The 27,452-nt window shown below is 40.7% G+C and overlaps 1 protein-coding gene across 17 annotated transcripts in view; it reads right to left on the bottom strand.

The window, feature by feature from the left end:
* The window catches only part of NEO1 (neogenin 1), a 193,360-nt gene that overhangs the window by 81,573 nt on the left and 84,335 nt on the right, over window positions 1-27,452 (bottom strand). For all 17 annotated transcript variants that reach the window (XM_030497329.1, XM_030497327.1, XM_030497328.1 and 14 more), the window contains exons 4-5: window positions 24,617-24,770; window positions 16,864-17,000 (exon numbers count right to left, since the gene is read on the bottom strand). In XM_030497329.1, coding sequence (XP_030353189.1) covers window positions 16,864-17,000; window positions 24,617-24,770 — 291 coding nt within the window. The remainder of the gene's footprint in view (window positions 1-16,863; window positions 17,001-24,616; window positions 24,771-27,452) is intronic.

Genomic DNA, 27,452 nt, shown 5'->3' on the forward strand with positions numbered 1-27,452 from the left:
TTTGAGATCACCATGCTGTTATCAGGGAAAACTCTGCAATTAAGGAAGAACTCATGACAACAAACAGATGACAAAATGGATTTCTGTATTAAAATGAGATAACCAGATCTTGTGTAAAAGCATATCAATCATAATAAACCAAAACAGAGCTCGCTCACAGTTCTTAGTAGTGGGTATTTCTGATTATTATTCTAGGCAAGCCTTCAAAGCAACTTCTAGGATGATTTTTAGAAGTGAAAACCTGGATCTAAGCCTCAGTACTTTAAAACGCTATGTTCATTATGTCTATGTTTTATTAAGCCTTCCTTCCCCAGTCCTCCTAGAAGGAACCAAGCCTGTTTGACTCTGAATCTACTCCAAGTACCATGGAAACATCTGAATAAGAATGCTCATCAGAATTTAAACTTCTTACAGCAGCACCAAAGGCAATGAAAATTTTACTGACTTCCAGAGCCCTCCTTTTCTACACAAAGAGCAGTTGGTGAAGAGGCAGCAGACAGCCCTCTGCAATCACAGCCTATGGCCTTTAAGCCCTCACTTCCAATCTTCAGTGCAAGGCTACTCCCAGTTGAAACCCTCCACTTCAGTTACTATCACACCACCTCTCTCATTAGCAAAGCTGCAAGAGAAGTTTGGAAAGTGATTCTGTTTAGATCCACCTGCCCTGTCTAAAATAAAACACCAACATGGATCCTCCATCTATACCGAGACTATTTAATAAATGATCTGCAGCACTTCTTCAGTCAGCGGAAAATAAAACCCTTCTCGCATTTATGGATATTCATTTTGGATACAGGAATTTTTTCCTTAAAGATATGTTTAAATCAATCACCGGCATAGCAGGCGCATGTCATGACATACAAGTTCTAACACATCCACCAAGAAGTTTCAATCCTCAGTAAAATGTGTTATCACATTATCACTACTCATTTATTGCTGTATAAGGACTTTAAAAAGATGATGACTACACTTAATGCATGGAACTGCAATGTTATCATGAAATTAGGAAATGGTTGTGAGCACTAAGGATGAGCTTTTCCAACAGATTGTGCAACAAGGGTTTGGTTATCGTCTGAATTATTGCCATAGGTAAAGCTGAGGCCTCAATCTACAGTGAATGACACCCAAGCGCATTGGTAAGGACAAGTTTATAACTTGCCAAAATGGGAAGATGGCAAATTCTCCACAGGTATTTTCTTCCTTGATTGCATTTTTCACAAACAAACCCTGAGTTTACGATTTGTTCAGACCTTTTTGATCAGTGAAGGAAAAACCAGACTTTATTTTAAATTTTTTCATTTTGTCAAAGATGCCCAAGAGAAGGGAGACGCCTGAAGAAAGAAGGGGCTGGATAACATAGGATGGGGTGAGAAAGCTGGGCCAAGTGGGATAAATTCAGGCACAGACAGATACAGATGGAGGGAAGAAGCACAGCAAGAGAAATGGCTGGACAAAGGAGGCGAGAGCGATGGGAGTGCTTATAGCACCATGATTCGAGAAGAGCTCAGGAGGGTAGGGATCAGCTGAGCAAAGAACAGGTCCCCAGAGGGACTAATAGAATTTAGTAGGACACTAGAGACAATCGGTACAGTAGAAAAAGACATTGATGAATGTGGCACAGGAGCAAGGGCAGGGCAGGCTGGGACCTCAGGGAAAGAGGAGGACAAGGCTGGAAGAATTCTGCCTGCACTGCCCCACGTGGAGGGCAGATGCCTTCAGATGCTGTCCCTGTCTGTGCCTCTCGGGTGGGACTGGGGAGGTGGATGTTTCAAAGGCAAAGCTGTTTGTGAGCAGTGACTGCAGCCTGTCAGTGGTGTGAGATGAGTCGGCGGCTGGCTGGAGCAGGGAGCCAGTAGCCCCCCTCCAGTGCCTAACGCCCATCACAGCCCTAGAGGGATGTATTAAAAGATACATATTCAGAAAATCAATGCTGGAGTGTCTCACACTGGGCACTAACACAGCTGGATACATTTCATCTAAATTTTTCTATGTCTCAGTCAATTTTTAAAATGGATTCAATACCACTTCATTTCAGCAGTGCGCAAATATACATTCATTAGTGTTTATGAATGATTCAGGTTCCATGGTGCTGAATAGCAAAACAGAAATAAATATGGATTTAAGCTGAGCATGATAAATAAATCATGGAACTACCCCTGAATAAGGAAAAAATAATCAAATATTGAATATTTTCTCAATAAAGCAGTACATGAAGTTTGCTCACTGCACAAGGCAGCAGGATCCTGTGGAGAAACAGCAGGAGAACACATATGTTAAGATTTTAAGATGTTTATACCCTCGCCCTATAAGAAGACACAAGGGGGAGGTGTCAAGGTAAAGAGAACAAGCCTTGAAATTTCTTATCTTGGAATATTTGCTTGTGCAGCCTTTACAGTGGGCCAATGCATTTGTGTGCTGGAGGAGACCGAGAAGCTGTAAAGGCCAAAAAGGGCACAGATTTTGATGATAATTTCAAATATGAAACCATTTGTTCACTGAATACAGATTGCCTGGGATCACTTGGGGGGAAAAAACCCCAGAACGCAGACCTGCAAACAGTAAAAATAACTAACTGGCTCCACTGCCCCACTAAGCCCCTCTCCTCTTTACCACAGTGATGGGAACTTCCAACACTACCAGGTGTATCTCTATAGTAACTGCCCACAAGGAAAAATACTTTTTTCTCATCAAGTAAAAATAGCAATGGAGAGTTTATGCTTTTCTGGGTTTTTTTGCTTGTAACAATACCAATTCTGTAGGCTTTCTACAGAGTTATCCAATCCCTTTCATTTATAGATCAATGAATGCAGGCCTATCTTCATATCAAAGTCCCTTCTAATTTCCAAATCCCCAAAATAACCTTAATTACAATCCACTTCATAATAGCTTCCATATAAAGAACAAGCAAACAAGCTGACACTCTGTAGTCTGAAAGGGAACAACTGAAAAGGATATAATAAAGGACTATAAAATCACATCTGGTGTCAGGGGGATAAGGACAGATTGCTTCACATCTTCCCATGCAAGCTAGGCAAAGGAATATCCAATAAAGTTAACAGAGGTTAGTTCAAACCAACAAAAAGAAGGTACTGTTCCTACCAGTGTCAGGGAATACTGCAAATACAAGATGTTTACATGGGAGAAAGAGGGGCAGGAGATGGATTAATAGGACAGAAATTTATTGGGAATTGCTAAATTGTGTAGAAGCTACATAAAGCTCAAAATCCCTAACCTGCAAATGGCTGGAGAATGAGACATTACTCAAGGGAAGCAACAAATATTCTTGCCCTTTACTTCAATTCTCTCAGCCATCTGCTTTGGACACCGTTAGGAACAAGACACCAAACACATGGACCTTCCGCTTGGTTTAGCACAGCTACGGCTATACTGCTGCGGTCCCTTCACTCACAAAACTATGTGTGTAACAACGCTGCACTGTCACACACCTTCGTTTGCACAGTGCTGCTATTAAAATAAGAGGACTCCAAATGTGTGGCCATCCCCGGCCCTGACAGCAGACACTTGTTCAGCCTCCAGAGCCTGGTGACCAAAAGCCCCCAATTCCTGCCCATCCCATGTGTTGCTCCAACTTACTCTCCGCATTCATGGTCCCATGTCAGCCATACTCATCCTCATCGAAGCAAACAGGAGGACACCTCAGGCACCAGAGCTGGTAGCAGCCACATCTTACACTAGGAGGTTTAACACATATGTATGATACTAACTGAAGTGTCAGCTGGGTAAGGTAAAGCCTACAGTGCCATGACCAGCAGGATTTTCCCAAGGGAGTGCACAGAGAGCTCTTCAAGGGGCAGTATGGAAAACACACTCCTAAAGTGCAATGTGACTGAAGGTAATAGATGCTTTCGCATCTTGGACACTCTCCACTATATTTCAATTGAGTTAAAGGTAGAACGGATTTGGAATGTCTTTCAACTTCTCTATGATTGACCAGAAACACCACACCACTATAACTGTGCTGTACCAAACCAGTATGTTCTCATTTCCCCTACAAAAAAGAAATTGGATTCTAACAACTTAAATACATACAGATGCAAAATAAACTTAAGGCAATCTTCGTAAACTGTGTGATTAGTTGCACAAAAGCACATCTTCTCATTCATCTCTCAGCTTTCTAGAATGAGCAAAGTTGGAATCTGGGGATGTGTTTCTTATCACATTGCAAGAATCAGTCTCAAATGGGCAAGTTCAGTGAATACACATAAGTCTTGCTGTGTGTTAGTATAAAACTATTCTATATTCTATAAAACTATGCACCATCTTCCTGCAGTTTAAAGAAATATCTTTTACTTTGAAAACAATGATCAACAACTATAATCCAATCTGAAACTAAAGAAACCAAGTTTAAGTCTTGCAAGAAAGCCGGCTTAACATTTGAAGTCACAATATTTTGCTCAACTACTCAAACAAGTGATTTAATGTTACTGTATAATATGACGATGCAGAGCTTTACGACCAGTAATACACAGAAAACAGTCAATGGAAACCACTTAAGAGGCTTCATAAAAGCTTTATTCCTTGCATTTCTATTTTACTTGCTTACCATTTAGCTGAGTTTTATGTAAGTTAATAGGTTAATCGTTTAAATCCTCAGTTTTTGTAATCCTCCAAGTTGATGCCTATCTTATTCCAGTTATAATAAAAGAAGTAGCAAGGAGATGAGCAGCTCTGAACATCACTCCTATAATGGTTAATCACACTAATGATAATTTAAGCAAATTAGTAGAGCAATAACCATGCAACATTCAGAAGTGTATGACTGGAAGGAAATCTACAGTCAGTGTCAAGGACAGACACGCTGCAGCTCACAAACCCTCAGCAGCCTGATCTTGCATAACAAAACTCACTCCTTTGTCATCTCTCAAAGCCTCCTGTGGTTATCTTCCCTTCCTGCTCCATGCAAATTCCTGCCTAGCTGTCCAAAACAAAGCTTCAACTCATTATTTAAAGCACAATGATTTGGGCTCTATGTTTTTTTCTGCACCAAAGAGAATACAACAGGATAGTGGTCCTGCACTGTATTTCTATTATCTTCTCACCAGAACCCCATCTTAAGATGTGGTTTATTCTATGTGGCATCTCATGATGTGCCTGAGAGGAAGCAAACAGGCAAAAGATAACAGCTATAAATCAGAGCTATGTTACTGCTGACACTGTCAGTAAACAAAGTTATTAATTATACATGTGCTGGAAAAGCTGAAGAAAAATAATTTGCCCAAAGGGCATAGGAATGTCAAAATTATGCTTTACAAATTCTCCCTAAAGCATCACACGTAGCTAGTAATGAAATATGTGAATTTACTAAAATGGATGCTTAACTGCCCTGACTCTGCTCTCAGACACTCTGAACTGCTAAACTCATCTCCAAAGAGATTTTCATTACAAAGACTGACATATTCTAAATTGCACTTCTAGCCTCTTGGCTTCATCACTATGCATAAAGCCTGCCTTCAGCACTCTTTGGGTAGATTTTGCAGCTTGCATGCCTACAGCCATTGCAGCCAATACATTTATTGTACTATATATTATATTATAAGACAAAACCTTAGTAAGCTTATGTTCTGCATATTAACTTACCAGTGACAGTAAGGTTTCAATAGGTTGTTCAAGGCCACCTACTTTGGGCCTTTCAAGTGTTGTGACTTATGATGAACACAACAAAACCCTTATACTCAAGTTGTATTTACAGAACAAAATACTTGACTGAAACTAAAACCACCTGACACAAGTCAGAAGCACGTAACCTGTGGAATGCCACTTCTAGAGCACAGAGGTGCTCTGAATTACCACACAGCATAGTAACTTACGTCCTCCCTTGTAAGTGCTTTGGTCAACACTATGCTGAGACTGTACCTAAGCTCCTAAGAATGCAAGAAAAGAACGACCATGGAAGAAATCTTTGAGTCAGCACTTGAAAATAAAAAAGACGAGCAGAGCTGCCAGGAATTGGGAGTGTCTCCTGCCATTTCCTAGCCATTAACTACCCTGCTGGGAGTCCAGTTTCCTTCTATCTAGTAGCTTGGATTCTGTTCACATTTTCTTGTAGGCCTCCTTCCAGTACCTTCCTGAAGGTTGAGCCTCAATGTGTCACTGAAGAGAGCACGTAAGGACTTTATTACGCATATCACACCTGCCTCAAAGGCTTTCGCCTCTACTACAAACCAGCATGTTTAATGTCAACTGACACTAAATACAGAAAATGTGTTTAGTCGAGGAATCAAGACTTCCTGGTGGTTTTCTTTTAAATTATTCTCCTCGTGAAGACAAACTCACTAACTGCAGGACTGTGTTGGGATTAAGTCACCACAGACAGCCTGCCCCCTTACCACCCAATTGTTTCATCTTTGGGATAAACTATAGTTCTTGGCAGGGAAGTTTTCATAATGAGACCTCTAGTAGCTGCAATAACCTAGTTCCCATTAGAGAAATAAATTATCTGCTGGTATGAGAGTCAGCTTAACTATCATAAAAATTTAACTTGAAAGAAACCATGTATGCTTTATGGTATGGTCTCTCTCGGGAGACTTGTTTAAGTAATGCACAGCGTTCTGCAGCATTTCCATCTCAACATCATGCTCAGATCTCAGCATGAAATTTGGAAGTACAAAACCAATGTAAACGTCTTTGTTGGAATGGAAAAAACACAACCTTAAACCCCGTAAATCCAAGAATCAAGCTTAAAGCTTGATTCAACCAATTAAACATAGAGGATTGACCCTGATGTATAGAGAAAATACTTGCCATTTAGGGCACAATTCCTATAAAAAGAGTTCTCACTTGGAGAAAGAGGTGTTCTAATGAGCTGCTCAGTTCACACATTCAGATTTCTTGGAAGTCTTTGGCACATGCAACTTAAACATTACTACTGAACCTTTCCACTTTTTTTTTGTAATTTAAATTCTGACATCTCTTTGACAGGGAACAAAACCAACAATAAATAACCTTATAGTTTATCTCTGGTTTCTGATGATATCTACTACATACTTCAATCCTTAATAAGGATTCAAGAGCACTTGGAAAACGAAGCTGTTGGGCTACTCCACTGGATTACCTTTCCTACATTGCTGCCTGAAAACCACACATCATTTATACTATCAGGTCAGTTGTGCAGAGGCTGAACTTTCCACCCAGTAGTCATTATTCTTCCTGCCTTACTCACAAGGAACCTAATGGCACACTTCATACAGGGTACCATGTATATTCATGCATGATATGACAAAGTTCACAGAAATAGAGCTTTTTGTTCCAAACAATCTATCAGAAAACACATCATAGAATCAACTTTAGAATCACAGAGTTGTTTAGGTTGGAAAAAAATCTTTAAGATCATCAAGTCCAACCATTACTCCAGGACCACCAAGTCCACCACTAAGTCCACCACCGAGGGCCTCATCTACATGCAACCTCCCATCCTGAGGAACAGACCCTCCCCCAGGTAAAAGCAACCCTCCTTTTCCTCATGAAAGCAAATGGAGATGCTCACTGACTTATTCCTGCCTAAAGCAGGCAGGCAAATGCTTTTTTTTTTTTTTTAATTTTTATTTAAATTGCTTTAAATTAATTTACATTCTCATGGGAATGAGAAGTGGTATTTACTCTTCACTCAACCCACGCTACTTGCAAAAAGCTCTCCAAAAATACCTAACGAGCAAATGCCCAACTAATACCCAGTGACTATGATTTTTAAGCAGTGATTTGGCTCTATATTCGAATATAAAATGGACATTGATGGGCAATGAATAAATTGAGGCTGTATAAATATACCGATAAACACGTTCTGCCCAGAGCCTGTTTTGGAAAGGAAGCCATAAAACCCGTTCTGATAACGAACACTCCTCCAGAAACAAGCTGAACCTCAGTACAGAAAACAGAGCTGGCAGCCTTCACACTGTGTCTTCCCAAACTTAAACAGTCATCTCAACAGTATAATTTCAGATGGGCATTTTAGTGCAAGGAAGCAGGAAAATGAATGAAAACCTAGGGAAGGGAGTGGAAGACTGATGCAGGACTGACTGCCCTGTCCTGCAGCACGTGTCTCTAATCTGCACTGTTATATACTTCAAATCATCACATAACCGACTTCAGAATCAAGGTAGTAAATCCTGTGCCAGGTAAATCCTGCTCCAAAAGCACATTTTTAGGTTGAAAACTAGACAAATAGATCTAAATATGAAACTTGGGCAAGAAAAAGCATTTCCTGTAACTGACTGTCTAGGCCAAAGGTATTGATAACAACACTAGCTTATTCTTTTTTAAAAGCTGTTCTGTGGAAATTTCTTTCCATAAAGCAGCAGCTGGTTCAAACCCCTGTTAAGATGATCTTTCAGTTATTAGAAATTCTAGCCGAACGAGAAACCAGCTTTTACAATTCCCTTAGCTCAATATCAGTTTCTACATTGTAGATATTTAAGACGCTGCTGCTTAATTTAGTAACATTTTCATTATCCCCAAGGATTACTCAAGAACATTTACAAGGAAAACCATTTGTGTAAATTGTATGGGTTACTGATCATTTGGTTTTGTCTCTCTTAATGGTATTTTTTAATATATGTGTATGTTTTATATATATTACATATTAGATATATAATATCCATTATATATATTTTACATATATGTTTATATATGAAATATATATTTGAATAAATCACAAAGCTTGTTTTAAATTCAAGACCTACCTCATCTTCCATGTGCAGTTCTGGACATATTACCTCCCACCCCCATGCAATCCAGTTACAATCACATAGCCAAAAAAGATCTCATCTTTGTCCTCACTAACGCCTCACCATTTGGCGCTGTTCTGCAACTGGCTTTCTGGTGCCAGAAAAGCCCATTTGAAAACTATGCAGTGCCTACATGACACAAAGACAATTTTCCCTAATACAATCCATCAATCACTAGTTTCTAATTACTAATCAAATCGTCTAGCGAATGACAAGTGTTTCATGTAAAGAACCTCATGATAAGGATACTGGAGCGGGACTCTTCATCAGGGACTGTAGTGACAGGACAAGGGTTGATGGGTTTAAACTTAAACAGGGGAAGTTCACATTAGATACAAAGGAGAAGCTCTTTACTATGAGGGTGGTGAGGCACTGGAACAGGTTGCCCAAAGAAGTGGTAAATGCTCCATCCCTGGCAGTGTTTGAGGCCAGGTTGGACACAGGGGCTTGGAGCAACCTGCTCCAGTGGAAGGTGTCCCTGCCCGTGGCAGGGGGTTGGAACTGGATGAGCTTTAAGGTTCCTTCCAACCCAAACCAGTCTGGGATCCTATGACAAATGCTGGTCAGGTACTCAGAAAAGTTACTCCCAAGAGCAAAAGCCTACCTTGCAAAACTATTATCTACCAACCACTGTGGCTCCATCTGCACTAGGTTGCAGCTTTTCCCTGTCCACACCCAGGGAGCTGCCACATCCATGGTTCTTCCTGCTGGTTAGCAGGAAGTCACCACTGCTGGGAAGAGCATGTGCTGCGAGCACGTGCTGCTGGTGTTTCTGGATGCAGCAGGAGCAGGACACTCCCAGTCATGGTGTGATCAAAGAGTGGGAATGATTTCAGGCTGACAAACATGGCCTTTCCCATCCTGTGCCAAAGCTTCAGAGAGATGCTACACCCATTTCCAGTTCCTCATCCTGGTCTGCCGGTGGGTGGATAGTTGCACATACCACACTCATACCTCTGCAGCACAGTTCCAACCAAACCCCATCTGTTACTGTAATAAGTGCCTAGTCTGAAGCCTCCACACCACCTCATCGACCCATGTACAGGTCATACGAGAGGGGATGCACCTCTACAAGACACACACATAACCCTTGTCTTCGCTACCAGGTTTCAATAATCATCCTGTACTTGCCCTGGCCACAGGAGTTAGACACTGCTCACAAAGCAGGCAGCAGCTGCCTCTGCTCACCCTGGCCCCAGGAAAGGTCAGAAAACCCTCCCAGCCCTGAGCTTCACAGAGCATTTGCCCCCTTTAAACACTGAAACCCAGGAGTGAGCAGCAAGGCAGAGGTCACTGCCTGTGGAGGCTCCCCAGTGCTTCTCCTTACAACGTTCCATTTCCATTGCTTTGTAACACCACCACTGAATTTTAAACACTTGCACGGCTACAAAGGAATCCTCCTTCAAAACGGTACCAAAGCTCATTCATTACTTTTGGAGCTGCAATTGAAGAAAACAAATTTTTGTGTCCCTATTAAGAATTGTGGCAAACTCTTCAACAAGCTCTAATGTCCTTTGCTCCTGAAACATGGCAAGAACTGGACAAGTGTTTCTCCTGGTCTCAGATAAAAATAAGACATACGAAAAGAATTTACAACAGTTCATCAGCTCCAGAGGAAGATTCAGAAACTGGGCAGAGGCAATTGGAGGTCCTCTGCACCCATGTTCTGTGTACAACACTGGGCATGAGAAATCACCTCACGGTATCTTTAAACACAGCAAAAACTCCATGTTTTGCTTGATGCAAAGAACAATTTATTGATGCGGATGTTCATGTTTAGTATTCAGAATTATTCATCTCATGCAAGTGGTCACTTTTGGTTTCCAGGTAAAGCCTGAGCAACTGGTATAGTCTTAAATTAACCTACCATCTCCTTCCTCCCTATTCCATGTATGTTTCTGAATATTTGTTTATAACCTTTTCACTAGTAACAGGCCTCAGGGGGTGGAAACAAGAACAGGCAGCCTGGTAGGAATACAGAGAGATATAGTCAGAGCAGCCAGGGATCAGGTTAGGAAAGCGCCTCCAGATGGAAACAGGAGACGTGGTCACCCGGGACACGGAGAAGGCTGAGGTACTCGACTCTTTTGCCTCAGTCTTCACCAGCAAGAGCTCCAACCACACTGCCCAAGCTGCAGAAGGCAAAGGTAGAGAAGAGAAACCTCAGGGCAGATGTTAGAGCAGCGCCAGTGCCTAAAGGGGCTACAAGAAATCTGGAGAGGGGCTTTGGACAAGGGCCTGTAGGGACAGGACAAGGGGAATGGCTTTAACCTGCCAGAGGGGAGATTGAGATGAGCTCTGAGGCAGAAGCTCTTCCCTGTGAGGGTGCTGAGGCGCTGGCACAGGGTGCCCGGAGAAGCTGTGGCTGCCCCATCCCTGGCAGTGTTCAAGGCCAGGCTGGACACAGGGGCTTGGAGCAACCTGCTCTAGTGGAAGGTGTCCCTGCCCGTGGCAGGGGCTTGGAACTGGAGGAGCTTTAAGGTCCCTTCAACACAAACTAGTCTGGGATTCTATGATTCTAACATTGGCGTTGAACACGAACGTGAGAGGCAAAAACTACTTGCAAAGTATCTATATTTACATTCAGTTGAATCCACAACTGAATCCACAAGTCAACTGTACAATTCCATAAACATTAAACTATACTTAAGAGCAGCAGCAAGGACTATTAGAAAGTCTTTTGAGATAACAGAGCAAAGCACAATGGTACTGACCCAAATCACACCTTCACCTTCCTCACCTCAGATTTCTCCGACCTACTGCACATCTTTTATACCACTACAGAACAAAGACCATTAATGGAAGTCACATCACGGCCTCAAGGAAAAGAAATAATCTGTACAAAGCTGAGGGGTTCTTTTTACCATCAACAGCTTCCCCAACCAGAATAGTTCTGAAATAACGAGAAAAAAACAATACTTTGTCCCAAAGTCCAAGCCTTTGACAGCATCAGGTTTAGTGCAGTTATCCGCTGAATCTGTAATTGAAGTGCAGCCTGTTATCAAGATACAGCACTGAGTTTAATTAGAAACAGAAATCCATGAAGATAATCTAGAAGGTATGAGAAAGGTTTTTAGCAATTTTCAGTCTTGGGTCAAATTTCTTCCCTAGAATTGTTTCCAATAATACTGAAAGCTTAATGCAAAAGTAAGAGTTACCCAGATGTATTATTCCCTTGCTACAGGATTTAATCCAGGGTTTAATGTGCTTTCCAAACATCTACAATTTCTTGAGAAGGATGGCATTACCTTTAGCAAAGCACCCGCCTCAGCTAAGATTAGATGTGCTACCGGAAAACAAGTCTAAGATTTTTTACATTAAGGCTCTTCCCTCAACAACTGTTTTGGTTTGATTTTAAGCCAGGCTTAACTTTAACTCAGGTGGGTTAGTAAATAAAACTGAATAAAACTGCAAGATGAGGAAACTAAATGATTGAATGGCTTGAACATTCCCTCTTTGGAACCTCAGCAGTAAGTAAGGTTCTTTCTTCCTTACTTACACTTCTCTGGTACATTTTCCTCTTATTTTAATGATAGGAGGGGAGCTGTTTGACCAAAGACCTATTTCTCAATAATAACGTAAATGGGGGACAGTTTTCAAGCTGTTTTACAAGCCTCATCAACAGCTTTAGACTATATAATTCCTAAATATAACCAACAGTAAATCAATATAGAATGCATATATTGATAGAAGTATAATCACAAGTAGTTTGTAAGCCAAGATCTTCAAATACAAAAGGTTAAAAATCATTACCTGCCATCGATAACCAAAGTGTTTCCTGGACTAGAAACACATGTTACACCACTGGCAAATGGAAGCAGAACACCCATAAAGATTCCAGATTGCTTCTCAGAGAGCCTGACTTATGCATGCTTTTGAGTGTGCCAAACCTTGCTCCAAGTGTTTAAGACCACAGGTTTCACTATCCTGGATGGTTTTGCATGTGCCAACACATTAGGTGTGCTACACCAAATCCCAGAATCATGGAATCCCAGGCTGGAAGGGACCTCACAGATCGTGTGGTCCAACCCTTCTAGGCTGTTTCAGCTGGTCTAGTGTAGACTCATAACCAACTATGGTTCTGCATCGACATATCATCTCTCCCCATCTGAGTTGTGTCACTGACTATCAATTTAAAACCTATCAGCAGACAAAATGCAGACTTTATCTCACTTGCTTTTATTATCTAAATTACTCCCCAGCCCTTGCACAGAAAGCACAACAAATGTTTTCTTACACTGCAGGACCAACATTGCAATATATGTATTAGCACAATTTCAGCTATATTGAAAATATTTCCAGGGTTTCCTTTCAAAGCACGGAATTGGTGATTCTATCGAAACACTTGTTCTGCGTTTGTTTTTTGCATACAGTTTGCCCTAGCAGCACAAATGAGGTAGTGATCAGCCTATTGCTGTGTGCAACCTCCAATTTATCACCAGAGACCCACAAATAAAACTTCCCTATCTTTAATTTTAGTACATTAACACAGCAAGGCATTTAATGCCTAGTGTTTAAGATATGCTATCAGACACTGAATGCCGTCTTACATTACTCAAGAGCCTGCTATTCCAAACAATCATTGCAAGGTAATAACAACAGAAGAGCAGCAATTCTGTCTCTTCTCACAGTAATGCAGTGATTCATTTATTTTAAAGCCTTCAGACCTGCCATATCAATTTTGTAAGGAAAATGGAATTTTGGGGGGTTTATTATTTTCTGGTTCATTATTAACTGCAGTAAATATTCCAACAGAAAGAGAAAACTCCCTCTAAACTCATTATCTGCAGCATAAGTACCAAGACAGGCGACGGGAAGCTCACGCAGTGACCTAACTCGAGCCACAGCATTCACAGAATCCCCAGGGGTGCCGGGCACAGCAATAAATCCGAAACATTTCCCAGATGAAGAATGAACTTCTAACCTTCCCAGTATTTAACTGCCTCTATGGCTCTTCCAGGCCACAGGTTTGGGACTGAACAGAAGCCAGCTGATTGCATTTTAAATACGTTTACTTATTGTTTCCCCAGCTTTTCTTTCATCACTTTCCACCTTATCTAGTGGAAATACTACAGATTCTTTCATTGCTGGGGAGAGCAAAACAACTTTTTCCAGTGCTCTCGATTCATTACACGTGATGTAAATAAATCTGGTCCCCAGCACCACTCCTCCTGCTGACATCAAGGGGAAGAACTCTGCCAACACAGTTAAAACAAACTTGACTTTGTACCAAAGGTTTTCAGACACCAAATTATTGCCTCCTTTTGTGGGAAGTAACCTGCCCTGGCAAAGGTATCTTCGAGATGCTTGGCCTGAGACCGTGATGGCATGCTTTTTGCACCCAAGAGTAACTCCAGGAGAAGTGAGTAAGTACAATGCTGTACACATGTTTATCCATTTGATATTTGTCCCTAAAGACTATCTCCAACATGGATGGGGTTCAGAATGTTCAGTCTCAGCCCCTAAAGTCTCAGCTTTAGGGACTGGGACTCCCTCAGGCGCAGGTATTCCCCCAGGACATTCTACGCTCTTTTCTGTATTCAAACCACTTCTCAACTGTGCAAGTCAAAAACGTGGTGTGTGAAACACAGGTACGTAAAATCTCTGATTTGCACACACAGGACTACAAGCACTTGTTTTCTGTAACTCTTTGATGCAGAGCAGTCTTGAGTTTGCTTCTCCTCACTTGGTGGCAATGCGAAGCTTCCCCTTTTCAAGGAAGAGGCCTGAAAATGGCCCTTCCAACAGCTCCATTGCTGTGCTGTTCAGGCAGTTGCTCCCTCACCTATTTTGATCAAAATGACCTAAAAGAGCTCAAACCAGCCTGAGAAAGTCTGGTTTAAGAGCTCACCAAAAGCAGCTGAGCCCACAGATGACAGAGGGGCTGTGAGGAGCACTGGAGACAGGACCCACCTTTCCAGTGGCACCGCCACACAAAGAGAGAGGGGGCACGAACAGTTGGTGCCACTCAGCAGTACATGGAGAATTCATTCTAGGCAGTTGACAGAAGCTACACCAAACCCCCTTGATTTCCAAGACAGACTTTAGATATTTAGTATTTGAAATCCCCGTGCATTTTGCAAATATATCCCTTCATACCATTTCAAAGAACAACCAGGTTCAACAAAGGGCTGAAATTCAAAGATGTTTCACAAGTTAAGCTACAAAGAACGTTACTAACAGCAAAAACAGGATTTATAATTCTTTCTTTTGTCCTCCTCAAAAATGGAAGCTACTTAAAAAACTTTCTTCTCTCCAAACCCAATTATAATCTAAACAACTTCTCAACTAAACACACCTCTTACACCACCATTTCCTTTCACCAGTAGTGAAACACTACTTCTTCCTATATTCTCAGGACCTGTACTGCACACCTCTTGCATGGTCTCAGAACAGTCTTCACATTCCATTAGTTTTCCATCATCCTCTGAATAAAATGAAATTCCTATAATTCTAACTCCCAGATACACGTTGTAGATAAAGACATTGAGGAAACAAATTTGGGTAATATCTTTCTGGACCCTTAAGTACCTTTCTAGCCAAATAATCCTTCTTAATAAAGTCACGTTTCCAGATCAGCTCTTCAGTGATGTATGCAGGAAAATTAAATCATTTTGTAAAACCAAACATTAAGGCAATAGAAATATTTTTAAATGACACAAGGTAACCTGTTCAACAGACTACTTCCAGCTATATGAATCGGCTCATATCTTTCAGTGTCACCAATAGGATCTGAGTAAATTGCATTAGTTTAAGGTACCATTTATCTGAATTGAAAACAGTGCGAAATTTAACAGAGAAAAACCCATGAACTCCCAGGGCTGATCCCATTATACGCTTGTATGCAAGATGGAAAGAAGCTATCTTCAGTTATCTCTCAGGTACCCTGTGCAAACATACAAGCAGCACAGCAAAACGTAGGTATTTCTTGCCAGCTGAGCACAGCACACAACCTAGATGTGCCACACTTGATGGTACCCTATCCTTCGAAGATGAAAATCATCCATTTCATCCCTAGTGCCAGGGAAGAACTAAGATCCAAGTAATCCTTCCAACGTGGCGGCTGCTTGGCAGCTTGCTGCCACTGGTACCACATCACAGACAGAGCCTGTTAGCTTCCAGGGGTTTATATCCTTGTCAAAGGATACAGGAAAGCGGGCTGGAGCAAAGTGATACCTAACAAGCATTCTTAGTATTCAATGCCCAATTTAAGCTTACAGCTTCTAACAGTTAAGAGGCATCAACAGGAACACCGCTTCACTCTCAACTGTCCTAACACTGTCAAACAATGCCATCTCACCCATGCTGAACTAGAGATTTACATGTCTTACTGAACTGGGATTGTGAAATGGTAATAGAAGGGAAAAAAGAGACTGACTGTCTCAGTAGAACCTCTAGCATGGTGCTGAAATCTCCAAACAAACACACCCAGGTACTTGGAGAGATGCAGAAAAACCCATGAGACAAGGGAATTAAATACCAAAAAACCATCTTTCTCATATGAACTTCTGCCAGACTAATTCCTAAGAATGACAGAAAAAGCTTAAATTAAGTAAAATCATGCAGTTATTAGGTGGGAAGAGATGGCAATTTTTCTAGTTCAGAAGAAAATGATACAGTGATCAGAGAACAGTTATTCAAACTATTCAACCCTTCACCAAATTATAGTAATGCAGAAATACAATTACTCTCTCTAGCGACCTATCAAAGGAAAGGTACAACTCAGATTAGAACTAAGAAGTAAAATCAGAACTTCAACTTTCCAAAATGTATTCTGTGTCATCTTTAATCTATTTTAATATTAAAGCATTAGAAGAAATCTTTTGGGGTTTTTGTGCCAGGCATATAAGAAAAATTCAGCATAAAAGACCTGGCAGAACATATTCTGTATCTTTACAATTGAATAAAGAAATCATTTCCATTAGTTTAGATAAGGAACAAAAGAGTTTTCCCAAGCTCACTTTCAGCCCCCAAGTGACCTGACTGTACATCCTTCATTAAGGTTATAACTCAGTCTTATCTATAACTTGCTTAGCTTAATTACATCGTATCATTAATATTATTAATTTCAGCCATTACACCTGTAGATGTGTTCTCTCTGCAAATCAAGTATTGGACCTACCTTGAACTGTAAGTTCTGCTTGAGCCTCAATGGTGTCATTTCCATTGTCCGCTATGCAGGTGTAGGTCCCAGCATCCTGCTCAGTAACCTCGCTGATCTCCAGGCTGCCCCCCGCAAGCAGGAGAAACCTTCCAGAGCTGTGTAAAACAGGACATGGGTGAGCTGACAGGCACACTGACTTCAATAGTGTCACCAAAGAAGCACACACAAGTCCAAAATGTCTACATAAGCTGAAGTGTTTGCACACAGTATTTCTAGGTGCCCTTTACAAGGAGCCATGTTAGAGTGAGGGATTTTTAAGTAGATAATCAAATTCCACACCTTGGCTTCACATTTAAAATGAAGTTCAACTACATCAATTCCACAAGAGCAGTTCATCTTTTGGCACTTGCAGCTTCAGTTGCTCTTAATTAAATATGATCCAAGGTGTTTAGATAATAGCAAGTCAAACTTAAGGAAAATGAAATAACACAACACATCATTAAAAAAACCCATTCTGGAGACACAGCTGAAGTAATGTGTTGTGTGAAAGGCTGTAACATGACAGACTTATACCTGTACAACATCAGGAAAGAAGTGCACATGGTATAACACATAGTAATTGCATTTTGGTAAAAAGATAGCCACTTCGCTAAGGTGCAAGATTTCAGAGCAAGATACAGGTTAAAAACATTTTCAAGATGCAAATTCATCAAGATGACAATGTTTCTGTACAGAATTTCCCCCCTTGTAAAGACAGGGGGAAGCATTTATAATTCAGTCCTTATAAACTACCTGCTTTTTATGCTAAACGTAGTACCCACAGCCAACAGCGACATTCTTCTCCTACTGCAACCATCGTTCCCCTTTACATGATACAAAAGTTTCCAAGATCCTTCATCACTCCAAGTACCAAAAAAAAAAAAAAGGAAAAGAAAAAAATCAACCCAATTGCTTTCTCCATTTGCAATTTTACTAGAATTCTGTTAGTAGAACCAATGCTCCTACCAGCTTGGAAAGGTGAATTGTTAGGACACAAAGACTTCTGACTCACCTAATTACCACATTTGTATTGATTTATGATACTACTATAATTGATCAATTTTCTGATTCAATAGATTTAAAAGCAAACAAAATGTTTATTGGAATTAAGTGAAGTCTTAAAAGCATCCAGAGAGATGTCCTATGCACACCATAAGGAAAGGCATCCTGTTTTCATGATCTAGTAACAGGAGGACTACAAAGACTTGGTTTTGTAAGTAGTGTAAGGAATTTGAGCTTTAAAAGGAAGAATACCCGAAGGAACAGTACAGCAGCATGTGGACAGCACTACAAACAGGTGCTAGCCAAAAGGAAAACAGCAAGAAGTTTGTCATTAAAATCTGTTTTGGAACTGCTTGACAGTGCTTCAAGGACAAAATAGGGAGATGAGAAGATAGAAGCTGGATTATTTTGTATGTATTTTATTGTCACTGCAGCCAAAAAAAGGCAGGAGCCTTCCATCATGGATTAGATGAAAAACTAATATGCAGAAAGAAATAGGAGCTTTTGTGGTAATAAAAAGCAGTGAAGGATGATCCATCTCCTATTTCAAGCAAGAAAAATTAATACAAAAGAGACGTGAAGAGGAGCTGCCAAAACTACTTCACTTTTTTCCCCCATGTTCTCCCACTTTCTGTATTCAAAAATTGCAGTGGTAGGACAAGGGGTGATGGGTTTAAACTTAAACAGGGGAAGTTCAGGTTGGATATAAGGAAGAAGTTCTTAGCTGTGAGGGTGCTGAGGCGCTGGCACAGGTTGCCCAGAGAAGCTGTGGCTGCCCCATCCCTGGCAGTGTTCAAGGCCAGGTTGGACAGAGTCTTGAGTGACACGGTCTAGGGTGAGGTGTTCCTGCCAACAGCAGGGAGATTGGAACTATATGATCTTAAGGTCCTTTCCAACCCAAACCATTCTACAATTCTATTTACCTGTATCCTACCTAGGTAAAATCATTAGTTTTAAACCACACAAGTCTACTGAAGTTAGCACAAAGAAACTGAACCTAGACATTGTGGATGACACCACCTCCAAGGCAAATCCGACCACCTAAGAAAGTTCTAAGACCATCTAAAAAGATCTAAGAAAATTATGCTCTTCCTGATACTTGAACCTCTGGATTTCTACCATTTTCTGGATATTCCATCATTACCCACCTCCAAGCAACACATGCCTTATGATGCTCATCTTCCCATCGCCAGCCTCTGGAAAAGTGAAGTAACATGTGCATGGGGAGGCAGCAGACTATTGAGGCAGACTATTTATTAACCAGCAATTAAGATGTTACTAACACTATTAAAAATTACTAGACATTGTCACATTGGGCCACCAAAGTCAGTCCTATAGGACCTCAGAAACTACTGGCAACATGGTAGCATTTACATGGATTTGCCTTTTTGCCAAGAAACAAAGTTTTATAGTTTTCAGTCATCTCAATTGCGTGCCATGCTTTTCTCCCTTTATTTTCCTCAAGAAAACCTAGAGCTGAGTCCAGAGTTTACCCATACGTGATGTGACACAAGTTTACCACTGTTAAAAATATGGAAGAAGGAAATTAACTTGTGAGACTCCTTGGTGATTCCTTTTGTATGCATTAGCTATGGAGAAATCCTGGGCTTAAAGCAAAAGTGCTTTTGTAATAAAGTAAAAACATCTTAATTTTGTAAGGACAATGAAGCATTTCCACAGAAGACTTAAGCAATCAGATTTCAGACACTGGAGACAAAGAATCAGCTTAATGTAAAAATGATAACATAATTTAAAATGTCATTAAAAACAACAAAGATTGATCATTCAAATGTCAGGGAACAGGAAAATCAAATTCAAGCCTTTTGTATGCATCCCATACAGCCCTCAGTTACACACTCATAATATACAATTACTGGAGCTACTTTGGATACCCACTCACATGATTTTTTTGTGTTTCGTTATCACAAAACATAGTGAGTCTTTATTAATTTACTGTATTCAAATAGCCAGTTAAACCCTGAGGTTTTGGCTCCCCCCTTTTAAATTACTATTCCCCAAACATCTTATAATCTATTTGCAGCATTGGTAAAGTACAGCAGATAAAATTAGACAGTAAATTACACTATTTTGTGGAATCTACCACCAGAAAAATCTCCATAATTACTCTATGTTTAACCTTTACTGAGCTGAGCAAGTATAATTCACTTAACACAAATCACTCAGAGTGCCTGGCAAACAATAATCTGCAATCATTAAAAACATCACACATTTGTATGATTAATGAAAACCCCCTACATTAAGAGTACGTATGCGATCATACATTTAAAGACTTCATTTGAATGCAAACAGCAAGAGCATAAAATGAATGGCACACATGCAACCACAGCTTTGCGATCTCCTCACTTCAGAACATGATTAACCACACAAACGTGTTAGTCTTCTGAAGGCATTTTTCAGTGTAAGATTTTACTGTACTAAACAGCTCAAAACCACCAAAGAGTTACCTGTACTTGAACAGCCTCATTAAAACAGGATGTTGTTATTCAGAGACCCTTCAACTGTTAATTTGCAGATTCACCACCTCATTTACTGTAGCTTTTTCAAGAGTTTGCACATTCATTTGTAATTTTTTCCACATCCATGTCCAAATATGAATCAAGATACACAATATGTGCTGTTTGAGCACACACTGATTCACACACTTGCAAAGGTTTCAAAGCAGAACTTCACCTTCCAAACATGTGAAACTCTGTGCCTGTCTTGCATGCTCTGAAAACCCATCTTGGCATCCCCTGAAACTTCACTTTTCAACTTCAGAATCATCAAAAGCAGAAAATTACTCCTGCATTTGCTAAGGGAACCTCACACAGTCGGACCCTCAGCCAGATGAGACATTTAAAACAAAAAAGTATGAAAGGCTCAAAGTTGACAAAAAACTATTCAACTTGGATATCAAATTTCCGTTATAATATCGGGTAATAGTGACAATACGGCAGATTTTACTTTAGAAGGTTTTCTGCAAAGGACATAAGATTTATTCGATCAGCTTTATACTTCAGTGACTTTCCTCACTTCCTTTCATTTCTCTCCATATTTCCTACGTTCCTGGCAGAGAAATTACTCATTGAGTTTATGGAGGAAATCCAGCTGAACAAGTAGAATGCACGTTTGTGTTGCTGACTCACACATATGACAGGGCAGGTGTCCACTGGTAGTGCTCTCCAAGAACTATGTGCAATATGCCCTATACCTCAAGATTATACCCACATGAATATATCGAACCTAGAGGCTGGCTTCATATTTTGAAGCTCTAGTTCGGAGCTATGAGCACCAGCAACATAAATCTCAACCTGAAACAGGGTTTAGCCTTTTCCTTTCTTTCCAATGTAGTTTTGAGAAGACTATCACATATCAAACTACTGCTTGACCAGCAAGCCAATTCAATGAAAAGCTTCCATCACAAGTCAAGTGCTTTGCCCAGTCACAGGTTATCAAGTCCAATTTTCAACTTGGTGACTTTTTTACCTCTGAAATTGTGAGCACTGTAAGGCAGGCCTCAGAGGAGCAGACCACAGCTAGACAGCAATGCCCACAGAACGGCATACAGGCAGTGCAAACATACGCAGACCCTTCCTCCAAATAGTATCTTACTCTTCAGCTTCTGAGGACCGAGACTTCCAAGACCTGGGTGGAAGCTGGGTATTTTGTAGTCATTGATGGAGTTCTTGATGAGGACCCAGAAAGCCAGCAGTCTAACCATCACTTCTATCGCTTTAAAATCTTTCAGTTAACAAGTTCCAAAAGGCTTCCTTGAAGTTCTAACAGTTTTACTACAATGGAAACCGTTAGCATTGCACTGAACTTCACCAGTTTGCCGCTCTACACTCCAAGCTTCCTTTTGCACTCCAATTTGGAAATTATTTTATCACAGCAAGCTCATTTCACAATATATTGCATTACAGGCTGCTTCTCTGAACAAGCGCCAAGACTGCCATCATTAAAGCTGACTCGTATTTATCCAGTCACAAATCTTATTGCTGTCTTCAACACATACTTCATTGAAATTAAACACCTTCCCTTTTTTCAGGTCTTCTAACAAATATTTAATGCCAAAGCCTCACCACTCAATCAAAATCATCTATTTTTCCTATAAATACAGGGTCCTATCCATATTCTGCTTGAAATGAAAACATTTCATTTTGTATTAGATTAACTGCCATCATTAAAAAAGGAGTAAAAAAATCAGACACAGCCCTGACCATGCTATCCGAGTTCTGCCTCCTAACCCCACCTACACAGAGGCATGCATCAATATATATGTACATACATGTGTGTATACCTACATATATGCATGGGCATGTCTGTAGTGCGTGTGTGTATAGACAAACCCCACAATTTCAGAGCTTTTCCCAGACAGAAGGTACACTAAAACCTGTCTGGATGAAAATGAACAGTTTTCTCTTGGGCTAAAGGAAAGCCATGCTAGTAAGTAAAGTCATTTATATCAAAAGGGGATTTTAATACAAATTAAATGTGATTTAATTTGTAATTAAAGTAACAGACCATGCACAAAAAGCTACAGTAGCTATTTTGCAACAGTCTACCTGGAGGCTTTACTCCAACAAAGAATCTTAATTTTTAGTTCCAGAGATTTTCCAGTTATTCTAGTCAAAAGAATAATACAAGAGCTGCCAAGGTAAATGAAGTTAAAGACCTTTTTGCTGTCTGCTGTTTGAATCCTTCTGTGTTAAGCCACAGCCACGAGTAGCAGACCTCGGAGTTTTGGTACAGTTTGATCACCATAATGAACTTTACTCACTCGTCTTCAGTCAGGCCAGAAAGGTTCTATAAGTAACAGCAAGTCAAAGGAAATACGATTTCCATTGTTCATACCCCTTATTTTCCTTTTTGGCTGTATCTTTGTGCAGAAGAAAACATTTATTTCAAATGGAAGAAGAATATTTCTTTGTCTTTTCAACTTTATCCTCCTTAGGGAATACACATCCAAAGGATGCAACAATTAGCGGGTTCCAAGAGCATCCAGGCACCTGCAGCTTTCTGTTTGGCAAGAAGCTTTCCTTGGGCTTGGTAGAAGACATGCACAGCTCTCTTGTTGCAAGAGTAGGGAAGTGGTTAGTAACATGATTTGGGGAAAACTGGCAGCCTCATGGCTCCTGCTCCTGCCTTACCACACAGTGTCCATGGAATGATGGAAAGATGCTCAAGCAAAAGCAGCACCAAGCCAAGAGCTGATGTCAGTGCAGAGGAAGCGTTCTGATGAGTGCCCACAGCCACAACCTGACACAGAGGCCGCAGCAGTCATCAACCAGCATCCATCCTTGTAACAGAGATATCACACCACGAACTAACACTAAATATCCTGAAGAACACGGTCATACATGGTTCAAACTGTGCACAAAGAAAGAATGTGTTGAATTTTATGCCTCAGCTCTCCAAGAAAATTTCTCACTCTGAATTTTGAACAGAAAAAATAGTGTCTGTGAAGCCCTCAGAAGTTATCATGACAACCTGCACAGAAAAGTTGTGAGGGAATTAACAGCACTGTATTCAGAGCAGGATTTCAACATTTGGGCACTAGATCAAAACCAAGAAGAAAATAGCTTTTTAGTAAGTGACTTGAACTGCCCTTGTGCACTGAATGTGACAGAACCTAAGGAAAGATGGGGCGGGGAGGGGCAGCAAAAATTTATGAAGATGTGACATGACGTCATTTTACAGACAGGAGAAACACATTAAGATCTCACCAGGAACATTTATTCTGACATTTCATCAAATTTGATCGTGCAACTCTAATGAGTCTGTTCCATCCTCTGTACATGAGTGATTGCTTATATTTACAAAAGAAGAAAACCTAAATCATGTGCCATCGGGCTGACACCAACACAATTTCTCTGTGCTATTGGAACTGTTAGTCATTACCCACAGAATCCTGCATTTTCCAGATAAAGACAGCTCAAATTAGGAGCTCCTGGATTTTGTTAATTTAAGAGTTGACCAGAGATATATTACTACCACTAGTACCATAGAGACACTTGCACATACTTTAGCTGCTTTCTATGCGAGCCGTGCCACAGCATAACTTTACCTCTTGTTGCTTCACGATTCACTTGTTTCCACATTAATCTCACCACTGACTTTGAGAAACTTTAAGAACATTCAAGTACCTGGAATTTCCACGTTCTAGTAAGTATGTTCATATGATGGTCAAAAATTTTCTTGATAAGATTCGTTCTGCTTTCTTATATTTTCTACCACGTTAATTTGAATGACTACACCAGCAATGACAACGTGTAATAGAGTAGTTTGCACTTAATGCATTCCTGAAAGCCCACAACGGTTTTTATTCGTGCCTAACATTTTAATATTCTGGTTTAATGAGAAATCACAAGATTCTGCTTCAAACACTTACCCTTAAATTCTTGTGGAACATTTAGACACACACTGAACATTTTCATTGCAGAAAACGTAATGCAAGTGCAGGGCTTGACACATCATATATCAACATGAAGACGTTTCAGCTTTTCTGCAGCATCCTTATTCCCTTAAATGCTTCTTTTACTCCAGTGGCAATCTAAAAGCAATATATACTCTAAGAACCTTTGTGCTTTAAATAAGATTCCTTGGTTTCAGATGTCTGCAAAAAAACCTACTATGAGATTGTTCCATAAGCCCCATGAACTACCTTACTTGTCCTAACACTCAGTCTAGAAGCGCGCCAGCATGAAAATACATATTAGCCATTACTCACCCTTCTGTGATAAGCTCTTCTTCGTTTCTTGTCCACCTGATATAAGGAACTGGAAATCCTACAGCAACGCATGGGAAAACTGCATTTTGCCCAATAAGCTTCGTAAGTGAAGAGGGCTGTCTCACAAATATCAAGTCCTGCGGCTCCTCCGGATCTGCAAATATGTTGTAGATTACAAAATTGTTAGAGAGGCAGAATCAGAAGATGAACATATTACTCAGAACAACCCCAAAATAACCCCAAATGAAACATCTAATTTGCTTGCTGCAGCTTCCCAGGATTCAATCACCATCGCACCCATGTAAACGGTTTTCAGTAAGAGACCTCCCCAGCCTCCCACAGGAACAGCTCCCTGCCATCGCTTCCAGACACAAATTGATTCACCACCGTCAGGATTCTGACTCTGCACACTCCCTGAAACTGGGACTTACATCAGCTAGTAGAGATTTACTAAAGAAAGGTATAGGCTTGGCTTTGTCCAGCCTGACTTTACCAGGTAGCTGCCAGAGAGAGTGCTTTTACATACTGGAAAATGAAATTACTGGAGCAGAGAGTCAACCCTCACTGCAATAAAACTACGAGGTACCTTGCACACTGAAGTAATATAAGCTTTATCCCAAAACAAAAATCGACCATAGTTTTCCACCCTTATGGAAATGAACCCTCTGAATTAGTTGTGGGTTTGCTTTGAATTGAGTTGGAAAGGGTTTGGTTTCTTTTTTCTACCCCCTTTAGAACAAGCACAAAGTGTATATTTACCCAGTCTTTTACCACAGGAAAAGGCCATTCTGACTGTGAGAATTGAAAACATACCCACCAGTAAAGACCGTCCAGCAGTCTACTTGGAACTAAGCTACCACAAATAAATATGCAGAACAAAAGGCTATTTTTCTTTCCCCAAAACACCCATGAGTCTTACAAATGTAAACTTAGGAAAAAAGGTCTAAAATGAATTTTAATGGCAACTGTAATCAAATTATCAAGGGGCCCCCTAGCACCTGGGTAGAAGACGCAGTTTGTACCTTTTGCCTCCACCGTAACTCCAGCATGTGCTTTGTACCATGATCAGAGCAAATGTGTTCCTACACACCAGCTACGGCATTCCTGTTGCATTAGATATCCTACCTCTTTCTGCCAACTGCTCAACCCCCCCATGTTTACATGACATTTACTGCTGGATTCTCAATACTCAGATGTTTGATGACAGGTGAGCTCCAGAACCAGCGAAGTCCTCAAATTCTTTTTGGCCACCTAAATGGGAACAAACTCCTCTGTACCTACACTACTTTTGCTCTCTGAAGCACATTCTGTGTCTTATCGCACACGTACTCAGCCCCTGTCTCACTTGGGAATTTCTGAAAGTTGTTGGTTTTGGTGTGCCTCAGCTCAAAATGCTGTGAACAACAAGCGAGTGTTTACAGCACTAAGCTAAGGGCATGCATGTCCTCCAAGGTATCAATAAGGAGCTTGCCAGGGTAGTCAAGAGAACTAGACCTGTTGGATCCTGTTTCAGACTTGTCCTAGGGAGAAGGATCCAAACGCGGAGCGATCCTTGATCACACCATCTGGCTCAGGCCCACACACAAGCTACCACAGTGGCTCTGCCCACGTTCCCACTAGGAAGTAGTTTGCTTGCTCCAGAAATAAGACCATGTGCGAGCAGGCGGGTAACGCAGCGGGAGCGACCCGGAGTAGCGCATGGAGCAAGCCAAGCTGCAGAACATGGATGTAACAGATTGCCAGCAAGCAATCACTGCACCCGGGAGAGGAGTGGGTGTGATTCACTGGAGACAGCACTCATTAATGCTCCAAGCTCCCAAAAAAGAGCTCAGGTCTCACATTAGTGGGAAATGCTTCAAAAATTAAGTGATGTTTTTTCTTGCATTCCTCTATTTTACAGTACCTGCTACTAAGAGCAGAGCTCAGCAACAGACCCTCCTGCTCAGTGACAAATAAAGGCAGACAGATTGCTCTATGGAAGCAGCTATCAGAACAAGCACAACACTGTCCACGGATGCAAATCCGTGTGCTAGAAGACGTGGTGTATTGCAAAGCTTCAGAAGCAGAGCAGTGGGGCCACTGCCAGGCACACACCAGATAACGATTTCAAAAGGGAATAAACCCAATGAAGAACAGATTAATTCAAATCCTTCTTTCAAACACATCTCAGACCAAACAATCAATTATGGGGCCACTCAAGATTAAGAGAGTTTTCTGTTCAACAGTTTAATCCCACTTTCAAACACATGCCTGCCAAGAGGGATGTCACAAAACTTCAGTAACGACACTTTTCAACTCCTGACCAAGCAAGGAAACAGCATTATTCAAATCCCCTAATACAGTTCTATTGTATCACCTTCAGCAAAACATTACAAAAGCAAGTAAACTATATCTGGAGCCAAAAGAATTTGAAGGATCAACACAATATGGAAGTTTATCAGGAAATCTTCTATTGCCAAAAATGAGAAAAGTCTTAAGCGTTCATTTGAGGGGCTGTAGAAACATGAAGGCAAATCAAACCAAAAAAACTCAAATAAGCACCTTTTCCAAAAGTGCTGTTCTTCAAAAGCTCTATCTTTAGTCGAAGAAAAGATGAGACTTTCTTTTCAGTAAGGCTAAAAGAACTTAATGAAACAACTTCCAACTTCAAGCACGATTCATGTCCAAACGATAGCAAACACCTCAATTCTAAAAGATAGCTGCAATTCCAAAATTGGGGTATTTTAAAGTATATTTTAGCATTTTAAGTAGAAAATTGACAGTTATGAGAAAGGAGGCCTACAACAAAGCTGGAGAGGAGCTTTAGACAAGGGCATGTAGGGACGGGACAAGGGGG

This window comes from Strigops habroptila, chromosome 9, assembly GCF_004027225.2.
Source record: "Strigops habroptila isolate Jane chromosome 9, bStrHab1.2.pri, whole genome shotgun sequence".
Lineage (NCBI taxonomy): Eukaryota > Metazoa > Chordata > Aves > Psittaciformes > Psittacidae > Strigops > Strigops habroptila.